Source organism: Hetaerina americana, unplaced genomic scaffold, assembly GCF_022747635.1.
Source record: "Hetaerina americana unplaced genomic scaffold, ioHetAmer1.1.p SCAF_4, whole genome shotgun sequence".
In the NCBI taxonomy this organism is placed as follows: Eukaryota; Metazoa; Arthropoda; class Insecta; order Odonata; family Calopterygidae; genus Hetaerina; species Hetaerina americana.
Window position 1 is genome coordinate 28,105,681 of NW_027286985.1, and position 13,137 is coordinate 28,118,817.

General features: G+C 39.1%; 2 protein-coding genes across 2 annotated transcripts in view; both read left to right on the forward strand.

Annotated features, from left to right (window-relative positions):
• Positions 1 to 1,921, forward strand: Dnaaf3 (Dynein axonemal assembly factor 3). Its single transcript, XM_071590306.1, has 2 exons — positions 1 to 214; positions 313 to 1,921. Exon 2 carries the CDS (start codon positions 345 to 347, stop codon positions 1,734 to 1,736), a length of 1,392 nt encoding a protein of 463 aa, XP_071446407.1. The 5' UTR covers positions 1 to 214; positions 313 to 344; the 3' UTR covers positions 1,737 to 1,921.
• A 254-nt stretch (positions 1,922 to 2,175) lies between these two features.
• Positions 2,176 to 13,137, forward strand: part of LOC139691966 (ATP-dependent translocase ABCB1-like) — a 66,945-nt gene continuing 55,983 nt past the window's right edge. Inside the window, exons 1-2 of the mRNA XM_071589940.1 lie at positions 2,176 to 2,274; positions 10,184 to 10,389. Of these exons, the coding sequence (XP_071446041.1) occupies positions 2,188 to 2,274; positions 10,184 to 10,389 (293 nt within the window). The 5' untranslated portion in view covers positions 2,176 to 2,187. The remainder of the gene's footprint in view (positions 2,275 to 10,183; positions 10,390 to 13,137) is intronic.

Sequence of the window (13,137 nt, forward strand, 5' to 3'; positions counted from 1 at the left end):
AATAAACGCCGCCCATAATGACTGTTTTTGGCGTTTCACTCATATTAATTCCACGTTTAAGGTCAATTAATCTTTCGGTACTGTAACAGTGATTGATTACGCTATAAAATATTAAAGAACGATTCGGTTTCTGTGGCAACCACTAATAAAATCGCAAGGAATGCGCAGTGATTTCTTCGTGTTCTCGAAGCCTGCGTCGTTAATTATTTGTAAGGTAAGTACATTCTATCACAGGTCTGTACTAAAAAATTGATACGTAGTTATTTTTGAAGATGTTGGATTGATTTATTGCCCGAATGCTTTGTTTAACAGGTGTCGTGCATACTTAGCAAGAATTTAGAAGGATGTGGGGTTACAGTCCGGCGCTGGATATGCTTGCTGAGCAGAAACGTTTGTTGACAAATAATTGTACGGACGAGCCGGATGAACGGAAATTCAGTGTATTATTAATTGGAAATTGCGACGGGAGACATATATTCAAAACGTTATCTCAACTTCGTCACCATGGAGCGGATAATACTGCAATCACCTTTTATGTTATAGAGAAATCATTAGAGCCTGTCGCAAGGCAGATCCTTTTGTTAACATTGGCTTTGGAGCCTTCGAACGTCATTGGATTGCAAGAAAAAGCGATTTTATTCTTAGAAGTTTTTGGAAACACAGTCTTGAGATCTACTAGCTATAATTACGTGACTCAAAAAGCTCATCAGCTGATACATATGATTACAGATGTCGATTTCATGGCTAAGAGGATGCCAATTATAAATGTTGACCATTTAAAGTACAAGGAAAGGGATGTTTTAGAAACCATATTCAAATTTTGGATAAGTAGTAAATCGAATCATTTAAACACGGAAATTCTATGGGACAATAGGCTTCGAGCATCTTTAACAGACCGCTATGATTCTAAAATGGGAGTGTTTGATTGGGATTACCACATGAAGTTATGTAAGATAGGACAAGAATCAATAAGTCTTGCCGAGTATAAAAAATGGAGAATGAAAGGGATTGCTTATTCCTGGCAAGATCGAGTGCTATCACAATCCAATTGTACTCTGATATCAGGTATTCAAAAAGTGAATGGTGAAGTCCTGAGCTTTGGTTATACAGGCGACATAGAAAATGGGCCTTTCGCACCGTATGGATTAGGAAGTCCTTGTGTTGATAGCAAATTCAAGCGACAAAATCCTAGAAAAGCTACCAATACAAGCCTGAGGGCAGTTGTGAAAATTTTGAATGGCATTACCCGTGCAACCGAGTGTGATGATTTACCCAATGATGACGAACTAGAAGGTGCAGTTTTAGCTGATGATCTGCATGAGAATTTATGTTCCATGATCAATGAAACAGAAGATCACTGTACGAATAGAAGTAAAGACAGGAAAATTTTAGAAAGGGAAAATTACACCGCTGTACCTATGGACTCAGTGAAAGTGATATTTTTACCTATGTCATATCAATCTGAGATTCACCTTAAAGACAAATTCAAAAATATATTTGATGTTATTGTGATTTCACATAATTCAGTGGAAAGTTTAAATTTGGATTTGATGGAGACGGCAAAATGTAACTCGTTGATTATAGTAGAAACCTTAAATTTTGCATTGCCACCAAAGAAAGGAAGTCTACAATCGTTCGAAGAAAAAATTGAAAAATTGGCGAATGAGTGTAATTGTTCGCCAATTGAACCTCTCGGTGAGACGGACTTTTACAGAAGATTTGAGTACAAGGGATAAAAATTAGTTATTTTCGTTTCCTTGCCATTTTCATTCGTGCATATTAGATTTTTTACTAACTGAGCGTGCGGTAAGTGTTGTCCAACAGTTTTTTTCTACGATTCATTTGGCGCACTTCGTGAACCATTGGTTTTATAAGAATTAAAGTGAATCCATTTCATGTATGCATCGTATCTCACAGTTGAACTGTACTAACTGAAGAATAAAATATAATACAGGAGCCGTGAAGTTTAATTTCTGAAGAAAACCGTACAGAATGATACAAAACGCCTACGAATTACTTCCCCTCATTTATTTTTCCCAACTCAACCATTTCCCCTACTTCCACCCACTCCCTAGTTCAATTTTTTAGTACTCAAGGTCAACTCTACAAACCTCGCTACAAGCTATCGCTTGTCATGCTTATTTGTATAACAGTTGAAAGGCGTGAGGCCCAGAATGCACGACTAGCATGGCACCAACGTTGAAAGAAGTGGAGCTCGGTGCAAGAACGAGAGAACTGCCGAAATGTGACGGAAAACTCCTTGCCGAAGTTGCTGTAAGTATTTAAATCACTCATTGGAAGCGCCGATGATTGGAATTACTTAATTTAAAAATTAGAGCTTTTATGTCAACCGTTAAGCTCATTTTTTGTTGGTGTAAAATGTTTAGTTCACACAAAGAAGTTTTCGGTTTTTATTTAATGTTAATCAGTGGTTACTCCCTGGTGATACCGTGTTTTGCTATGTTTTAAAGCATACTTGTTTCTCTGTTAGTACCCTTCCTCTCCCTTAGCATTAGAATTGAAATGGTCAATCCCTACGTAGAGGGAATGCATATAACAACATATTTTCCTTATTCCTATTTCCCGGGATGAAGGAGCGCCTAAGAGAGCTAGTTATGAGTTCTTAAAAGTCGTGGAATAATCGCTGTACAGTAGCGTCTGAAATATTTCCTTTAGTATATTCTTTAAGCAGAATAATGGCCTCGATTGCAGGCGTAAACTGAAGTAAATAGTCAAATATCAGCGTAGATGAGTTACCACGCAATCCCAAGCCAAAATCAAACTGAAATGGCTCCCGTATCTGTTAAAAAAGCCCTGAAATTCGAAAAAAGTGTATTTGCACCGCGCATAAGCCAACAGGCAACACCAAGTGTTGATTTTAAGTTAATAACTATTTTTTGTTGTTTTCAATGAATTACTGCGAATACAAAAAGTTAATATATGTTATTTAAAGTGCTCCCAAGCAAGGAGCACTTTGCCCTTAATTTTTCTGAAATTAGTTCATTTAAAACGAGTACGAAAAGAATGTTGTGAAATTCAGGGCTGGTGAACGTTTCCAGTCCCTTCGCTAGCAGAAGACCGATCCGATCAGACTCCTGACTACGAAACGTTCACTGTCTGTTTGAATTAAGTGTCAGTCCAAAACCGATCTAATACGGTGGGGTACCAGGAATAGTAATCATGAATTTAAATAATTTTCACGTGATGTATCAATGAACGTCCCGCATGAAATGATCCTGCTCCGAAAGAAATCAAATATTTAGCGGTGATCTTCATCTATGGTGTCTTAATGTTCCAAGCGTCCTATTTACCACAGTCCAGGAATTTCGTTTTATGTTTGTTTATCATATCTGTAAAAATCTGAATGTATTGGTAATTAGTGCTATATGGGGTGTACTATAATTTTAATGCGTGCAATATGCATCGTAGCACAATGACGCAAAGGAAATGTATTCTTTCGCTTATGATAATAGTGAGGGAAATGAGATAAGTTTAAGAGAGCCGAAATTAATGGAAGATCGCTTTTTTTGCGCCACTGTAAATGCCCTTCCATTTTGGGAATTTTCTTGGAAGGAGGATGATGTCATGAAATATTTTCTAAGCCTTTGTTGTGAATATCGCGACTGAATACCATACCTAACGTTTCATACTCGTCTCAAATGTTTACGTTGTAACCCTTCATGACCATAGATATCTATCGATGTTTCCCTTTTTGGTGAAGGTTTTCTTCCATTTCTCCGGTTCTCCTGTTTTTTTTAGGTCAGCCGTAATTTGACACGGTTTTAACTGACATCCACCAGCCATGCCAATACCTCGGCTCATGAGCATAATTCGTTATTGACTGCAGCAAGTTCATTACCATTATCAAGTACTATTTTCCATTATGCCTGATAGGCAATCAATCCGTTCTCAGATTTAGAAATTTCGAAAAACATGTGAAAAAATTGCATAGTTGAATAATATTTGATTTTTAATGAAAACATCGTTAGCAAGGAAAAATATATGTTGAGAGGCTCATGAAGTGTGCAGCGTAAACACGTGTTGCGCTCAAGGGTATTGATGAAACTGTGCTCCTGTTAACTTAACTACATTTTTGCTCGAATTGACTAATCTGTGATACTCAGGACTAAAAAAGCTTCACAGTTCGTATCTCGATAGTAAGTTTACATCTAGGGGTCAAAGCGGGATATGAAAACAGTTCGTATCTTGGAAAGCTCGTATGTATGTTGGTCAGTAAGTCGAGGCATCACTGTGTTTACACCCTATCATAAATATTTGCGTGAATCGGAAATTGCCAATTTGTCTGTCATAGTTTTGAAACGCGAAGTCACGAACTCTTGGAAGTGAAACTATGTGTTCTTTAGCAAATTTTGTGCCCGAGAGGCAGGTGCGAGCTGTGATTTATATCTACCCAAGGGATATTTTAACATTTAATGTGTCTAAACATTTTGAGAATTGATTCATAATTTCCTTGTATAATGTACAAGTTAATTCTAATTTTGCAATGTTGTATTAGGTATTAAGTGAGTGAATGCTCGGTGCGTATTTGATTAAAGAATGGTTAAGAGAAAGTGTCCCCTAATTCCGGTAATTGAAAAACGTGATATGGATGGAAATAGTTGGTAAATAGGAATCATCTAATAACAACGGAGATGTATTGGACTATACACGTAAGATTCATTCGAAGGAAAATATGCAATGGACAAATTTCAATAAAAATTTGTTTTGGTAGCATGCTATGATGGTTCATTTGAAGAATTTCCGACCTGGATGCCATTATCCTTTGCAATTATTCCAGGTTTTTAAGTAAAACAGTTTCAACACAGTTTTGCACTCATTTTCTCACTGTTTTATGCGCTGCTCAGCGTATTTCCGATTAAGACATATTTGTAACCATTACGTTAAATTACCGCTATGTGCATTTAACGAATTGTAGGAAAAAAGCATGAAAAATCAGTTTGAAAGGCGACGACTATCACACCTAAATTCGACTACCCAGCCAATCAATACATTCTTGTCATCCTGACAACCTATGCTTTCCTTCATGGATCCGCCCTTGAGAAAGATCTAATCTTTCGCAGTCGTTGCTTTTCGATCTCAAATCATTTCGTATCATTTCGAAATGTCAAACTTGCTTTAAGACTGAAATGGATTTCGGGCCATCTTTGCGCCAGGCGAGTAGGTCTATTTGCTTTGTGGTTATTCCAATTAGTTACCGATCGCGTATCCTGATCGCCAATAAGTGGGTTGACGTCATTCTTTGAAAACGGTGAGAGAATGAGTTATTATGGTAAAAATAGCAAATCGAGATGTTTGAAAAAGACTTCTTCGCTAAATTGAGTTGCTTCAGGCGTGATGTGGTGGAAGTCGAACATAATGAATAACTGATCAAAGCACTTTTCCACTTGATATTTTTTTTTAATTTTACGACCGGGTTTTGATGTATTACATCCTGGACCTGCTTACGCTGGACCTGATGATGATGTAATACATCGAAACCCGGTCGTAAAATAAAAAAAATTATCAAGTGGAAAAGTGCTTCAATCAGTTTTTCATTGACTTCTTCGTTGTTTGTGAACAGGTATAAAGTTCACCGCCCACTACGGTAGTGGGGATGTTCCTCGCATGCCTTACTGGGGACCATGCGTTCTTGCCTAGGCTCTCAGAGTCGCTGTTTCGCATTCTACCAAACTGCATTATTTTCCATCCGGATGATAATTGTTTTTTTTATTTTCTTGTTCATTTTGCGTTTCCGATGCCTCGTAAACCTGTGATTCGTGTAATCTGGAAAAGCCCTTCGTTGATCATGAGACTTACCAACGGACGAATCTCCAGAGTATACCAATTCCATTGGAGTCTTTGAATTAGTTGGAATGTTTACTAACCAACAGACTGATCTGACGGATTCTTATTTTACCAATAAGTCTTGGTTTGTTATTCAGCTATTTTTTAAAACTAATTCAGGATAATGTGTACACTAAAGAACGTATTATTGTTTAAAAAAATTTAACTATCACGAAATAAACTTAGGATTGCAAGCTTGTTTACGATTTCAGTATTGGGGTAGTGTTAGATGCTGGTCATGCAATCCCGTGTATTGGTCACCTAATTGCCTCATTTCCCGCGTTCAACGCCCGAATAGTAGATACAGTAGCACAGGAGTGTCCGTGCAACGGCACGATATGGGATTTACTTAGCCCTCGTGAAAGGGCTCTTTTTTTCGTGGTTCACGTGAATATTTTTCCTTGGTCAGATAACTAGAATGGCTGCATTAATATGTGCCGCAGAAACGTACATGTCAGACCTGCATGTATAATCCTTAACCAGACGCCAATAAACCTTCGGGCGACATAAGATGCGCGTTCACAGAAAAATGCTATTTTCGTAAAAAATTGGCTGATTGACTAGTTAGTTCTCATGACGTGAAGCCGTAATATATGTACAATACGCAAAATTACCATTAAGGAACGATCGTTACTGGATTCTTAGGATGCGTGGGATATGAAAATCCAAAGATCCATCCATGAATTCGGGGGCTGAGGAATTAATTCATTCTCATGTTATGTGCATTGTGCAAAGCACAGTGATGAGAGAAGGAACAGATGGAACTAATAGGTTTAACATATCTCCCAAGATAGGACTTGCGACCGCGAAAAGAGCAATCCAGTGCCCTATCCCCCTTGCACAGAAAGTAATAAACGAAAGCGTGTCAACCTCCTAGCTGATAAAGCAGCAGAATTACCAGCGAAGCCATGACGGCCAGAGTTGTGTTTTTTGTCAAAGCTCCCAAGGTTTAATTGAGGGGAATAGAGAAAAAAATATAAAACTTTTTAAATGTTTTTTTTGCCCCGTGATAGTACCAATAACCTTATAGTCCTAACCTTGCGCCCATCGAGTACCTGTTGCTTCTGAAAGTATTTGTAATCGGTCACGCTTTAGCTGGTGATAAAGAGATGAAACGTCGTTCTGGGGTGGATGACTCAGTTGAAAAATGTTTCCCAACAGCCATCAAAAATCTTCAGTCGATGAGATCAATGTTTGACTTCATTTGCCATAAAATAGAGAATTGAGAAAGTGTTAAGTATTACGAGCATGGTGCAAGATGCTTTGATAAATAAAATCGGAGTCAGTCGTTTCATGATCTCGGGGCGTGGCTCGCATGAAAGCAAATACTGTATGTCTAGTATTTTGTGCAGTGCATGTGACTAAACTAACTCAATTTAATCAAAAATTTTCCATTTATGCAGTATTTAATTTCACCAGTGAGTGACAGCTTCCTTTTTGCAATTCATATCTTAATTACTGGCGATTTGCGACAGTGGATACTCATAGTCCACTAATTACCTTGTATGGCTATACAATTCATGTAGCAGGCGGAAGGGAAACATAGGAGCATATGTAGACAATATTTTCAACCACATTTTTTCTAATAATGACTAGCCACGTTGAATATCTTAGAAATCGTTCCATCAGTGAGCTAAACTGACAGTCGTTATTTTGTAAATGGCAGCTCTCAAATTATCTGGTGTCAATCTGGCCTTGCAACCTGAGGTTGCGATAAAGAACGCCCACGAAACCTGCGTTGGCGTTTTTTTTTAATTTTGTCTTATTGCGTCATTTCCCTAATTGCGATGATTTCAACACTGATACGCGAACCTCTTGACCAAATCCCAAGACTGTTATTCTAATTTTTACCCTGAGGTAACACTTGAAGAAAAAATAAGCCTTTTGTTTTTTTGTGAAAATTTTGTGGCTTAGTGGCAATTTCACTCTCAAATTTCACCAATTTGTCGGTTGATGAGCGTGATCATTGTGTAAAATGGCATATTGAAACCAAATCCGCATTCTTACATTTTATTCCACATGGTCAAGTTTCATTCAATGAATCCTATAAAGTTTAAACATAAAATTTACCCATTTTTGAGCATTTATTATTTTATATATTATCATTAATGTACAATGTCGAGGGCCATACTGAAATCCCTGCAATTTGACCTTTGAAATTTAGATCATAGCCGGGGCCGCCTTCTCCTCCTTATGTCCCTACCAAAACCAAAACGGTCGAAGTAGTGGGCACTTACGGAAAAGAATTTCATTAGGCAAAGAAGCTTTCACAAGGAGGAGGGAATTGATGACCGGAACATTGAGGAAATATTTTAAGCAAAGGCTTGTTAAAACTTTGAAATGGAGCGTGGTTATGTACTGCGCCGAAACATGTTCACTGAAGCAGGTATATAGACGTAGATTGGAGGCTTATGAAATGTGGGTGTGAAGAAGGATGGAGAAGGCGAAGCGGACAGAAAGGAAAACAAACGAGGAGGTGCTGGCTATGGTGGGGGAGGAGAGAGGATTGTTAGGAGAAATCATAAGGAGGCAGGAAATATAGATGCAGAGCGCTTTGATGGGCAGTGGGATGTTGGAGACTGTTATAGAGGGAAGAATGTTAGACAAACCAGGAAGGGGCAGGAATAGGATAGTTATATTGGATGGAATGAAGGACCGAAGTATGTGTGATTGCAGAAGTGCTTGTTGTGGTGTCGGATATCCGGTTGTGTTTTGTTTGGAGAGACAAGATATTTATTTGGTAGTTGTGTCCATTCAAAACCTACCTTAACCGGTAGTTTACCTAATAATAAAACCACGGCCATAGAGAAAAGCAATTTTTTTTAAATAATCCCTTAGACTCTTATCTTTTGGAGCTCGAGGGAGTGAGTTGGGTAGAAAACTTAATTTCAAACACACTGTCAGGGTTGACGGGGAGGTGGTACCTAAACAGTACCTAAGATGGGGATCGAGATGGTGCGGTGGCTATCGTACTGGATTTCCACCCAGAAAGCCCGGGTTCAAATCTCGGTGGTGTTGAATATTTTTCAGAGGTATCTCGATCCCTACTTGAGGTGCTTTGTGAAGGGCATTTTGAGTGAGAACGCCGTCCGTCGGATGGGACGTTAAGCTGCGGACCCCTTGACGCCTTTCGTAAAGACCAGGTTAATGCCGACGCCGGGTTTCTCTCCACCCTTCATCCTTTCCTGTCCATCCCGTATGGCGCAAATGACCTCAGCTGTCGGTCGCCTCCCCTAAACACTACTACCAGTACCTAATAGCGGAATTTTTCCTCCAAACTTACGAAAAATGAAACGAAATAAGCTAAAACAAACACAGTGAAGGTTAAAAAGTAACCCTTCCGCGTCCCAAACACTCACGAATTCCCGAATATACGGGGAATTATTCTCGCGGCATTGCTCCACGGAATAAATGAAAATGAATGAATTGACCCTTAAGAATAGGGTTTACACCTTGGAATAAAGCAAGGCATTAAGTGACACAATTACGTTCTTATTCGACTTTATGTCAAAGAGTTCCCCTCGTGACGCTCACACTCAGGGTTAATGGGGAGGTGCTCCAAGAGCTTTGGCCAGGCAATAGGGTGTGCTGCCAGGAGATGAGGTTGGCTGAATCCGTTCTTTGAAGCCATGGCGTGCGTGTTGGTCTTTTCTTCTTGTTGCCGACGAGTGCGGTCTGAGTATTTCAAGGTTCATTCCATGAAAACTTTTTTTGTGACGACTGAAATGGCCCCGATCAGATTTTAATCAAGGGTTGAACCGAATTTGTGAATCTTCTCTTTTTAACCAGAAAACTAACCAGGTCGGCGTTTTAGGTAGGAGATCCGAAACAGCTCTGGCTTTCCAAACGCTGAATGTTTCCTTCAGAAAGAACAAATAAGTTTGCCCCCTCGCAACACTCGCCTGTGTGGAACCATACATTACACCTGGCTCGTGGCCAGGTGTAATGTATGGTTATGTAAGTGTCGAATCCCTTGCATAATACACAGCCAACAAGCCAGCAAATGGATGATATGACGGTGAAGACAAGGCAATGGGTTCTGGGTTCCCTTCAATTGTATACTTGATATGTGAAACGACTGGGTTTAATCGCTTGAAAAACCTAATGTTGGTAAGAGATATTATGAAGAAATAAACTTTGATTGTCAAGGATTCAAAAAGTCTCAAATACGTCTTGAGTACATGTTAAGTTTAATGTAATAGTTGGAACTCTACGGAAAGTAAGAGTAGAGCGTAAAAATATACGGGACGTATTATGTGCTACATGTTATTTTCTTGTGAAATTCTAACTTTTTTACCATGACTAAAATATCATTAATTTTTTTCATTAATTTCATCAGGTGGGAGCAAAAGGGTCCTGTTCTCAAGAAATGATGCCGATTTCCCCCGCGGGCGGAGATACTACTCAAATCGGTGACGAAGTGGAAAAAGACGATGTCACAAGCGCTTTGCTGGAATCAAAGAACGTGGCCCCATTGACTGTGAAAGGGCATACACCAACCAAAGAGAAAAAGGAAGCTCAGAAAAAGTACACTGTGAACGCTGAGTGAGTGATTCTAACTTATTTTTACTGATAAAGGATCAACTGTTAGGAGTTGATTTCTTCCTATTATCTCATTGATAGTATTTTAAGTAAAGTAATACTTTTGCCGTACGTGCTGTGAGGAACCCAGAAGGTCTTTATGGGTTGGGGGCAATTTATGTGCGCATGATTGCGCACTAGTGACAGGTTACGAAATTTTTATTACATTAGAGAATTACTATTACGGATTGTTGATAAAAGACATGGTTCGCTCTTCACAAAGGCTCCAAGTCAATGGATATTAACACGCCTATCTTTTACGGAGAAAATGTGTTTTTTCCTATTTTCGAAAATTTGCCACTTACGTCTTTGGGATTTTAATTCGTGTAATTTTATGCATTAAGGTCAAAGTAACCAATCCTTTCAAGCATCTTCATCTGCAAGCATTTTGATTCCACATAATGACGAGAAAGGACTTCCAGCACTATATTTTGTCAAATACTTGAATGTGTCTCAGGATTTGGCCGTAGGACTTACATGTACATGAAAGTCCAGGTACATGTAAGGCGGTATTTTACCTAATTAAAAAAACTATAGTTTCTATAATTTAAATTTTCTGTGCTCTTGAATCAGAGAAATGTGACTTTGAATGAGGCACTTTTACGTTCAGATTTGTTAGTTGTATTAGTGTCTTAGAAAACTTTTCCCTGAATTCACTGCGGTTTTGTGATATTAATTTCCACTGTGTCTCTCGAGATCAATCCTTGCCGCAGTCAATTTTTTTGTTGCTTGGAGTCATTGCACTAAGGATTTCCCAATTACACATTTCTTTGGTGGCCATTCATTGCGGTTGTGAAACGGACAATCATAACAGAAGTGACCACTCTTGACATAGAAAGGACCAGACAATCTTGCTGTGCCGCCAAATGGTTGCCTCAAATGTAGTAGCTCTTTACCTCTTCCTCTGTCGTACTTATTGTTGAAAATAAACGCACTTATAGCCTTTCGGGGGAGTCCAATGGTATTCAAGATTTTTTTACGGCCGCCTATATAACAGCCCATGTTGTTCGAAAATTTTTTGGGTGTTATATTCATCACTTTCGGCAATTGAAATATCATGCTTTCGGGGCGAGGCGTAGAAATCTTTCGTAAGTTTGGAGGAAAAATTCCGCTATTAGGTACTGGTAGTAGTGTTTAGGGGAGGCGACCGACAGCTGAGGTCATTTGCGCCATACGGGATGGACAGGAAAGGATGAAGGGTGGAGAGAAACCCGGCGTCGGCATTAGCCTACTCTTTACGAAAATCGCCAAGGGGTCCGCAGTTTAACTTCCCATCCGACGGACGGCGTACTCACTCAAAGTGCCCTTCACAAAGTACCTCAAGTAGGGATCGAGATACCGCTGAAAAATATTCAACGCCGTCGGGATTTGAACCCGCGCCCTCTGGGTGGGAAGCCAGTACGTTAGCCCCCGCACCATGTCGATCCCCCTAAATATCGAGGTTTAGTGTTCTCAGCGGGAAATAACAACTTGGGAAACGTCGACAAAGTGCCAAAAACATAAATGCGAGCGAAAGTAGTTTCAAAATATCTAAGGACGTGGCTTGGAATTTCACGAATTTATGACTAGTTTTATTTTAGTTATATATTTCAAAACCAGAATTACGATTTTAGATGTAATATTGGACTACGATATTGGGGGCGCTGTATTATTTCTCAACTATTACCGCAGGCGTTATCTTGCAGAATCGGGTCGCCCCCATGGAGCTCATATTGAACATCAAGTACGACTAGCGGAATGTTTTGTATTACATTTTGGAACTTTATATGCATCGGAATATCACTAAACAATCCACCATGATGTCCCTCAGGTTATAGCATTGTATAATAGTTATATTGATAAGCAGGCTGGTGATTTTTTACTGACGTGTAACTATAAGTGTTTTTATCAGGGCTCTTGTGTTATTAATCATTTTAAAGATTTCGGTGTTGGAAAAAATATGAACGTAGATGATGTCGATGAATTTAGAACCTTGAAGAAAGTGGAATTGTTATCTAACTGTATTGTTATGTAAATAATGGAACATCACATTTTATGTAACTTCTTCAATTTTAAATGACTCATAAGCGATTATTCTATGTTGTGCATATTGGTATATGGATTCTTTTTACAGTATAAGTGCTGAAGAGCCCTGGAAAGAGAATCTCGAGTTAGTTTCTCGTTGTGGCTGTTTTTCCACGCTAAGCCGTTATGGTATGGCACTTTTCATCCAATTGACTCCTGTTGACCGAATGCTATACAATGCAGGCGGCGGCGCGCGCTCGCCGCGACGTCTTTACTCACGCTTCGAAGGATCAACTCAAGGCCAAATTAGAGATCATTCTCAATGGCGCGGATTCGGGAACTACTTGGAACAGTTTCCTTCCTGGAAATATGTATATCGGATCAGAGAACTTGCCCCTTACTTTGATTACCAATCATGAATTTACAAGCAATATTTTGAGGTGATATTTTTCATGTCGCGTTAATAAGATATTGTCTCATCATCATTAGAAAATTCGCGAACTACGTGCGACCAAGTTAAAATCAAAGTTGCTAGAATGTTTTCTGTTCTGTATGGGGTGAAATTTTATGATATGTGCGTGCGAAATTGGACGATTCCAACTTTTGTGTAAACCAGTGTGATTTGAGGGGAAACTTCACTTGTGTCATCATCCGGAAGAGAGGAAGGAAGTGTAGCGTCACAAGGAAGTCATCGTAATTTTGCATCAC

Excerpts from the sequence above, each read along its gene's own strand:
- Dnaaf3 (XM_071590306.1), top strand. The coding sequence starts at position 345 with ATGTGGGGTTACAGTCCGGCGCTGGATATGCTTGCTGAGCAGAAACGT.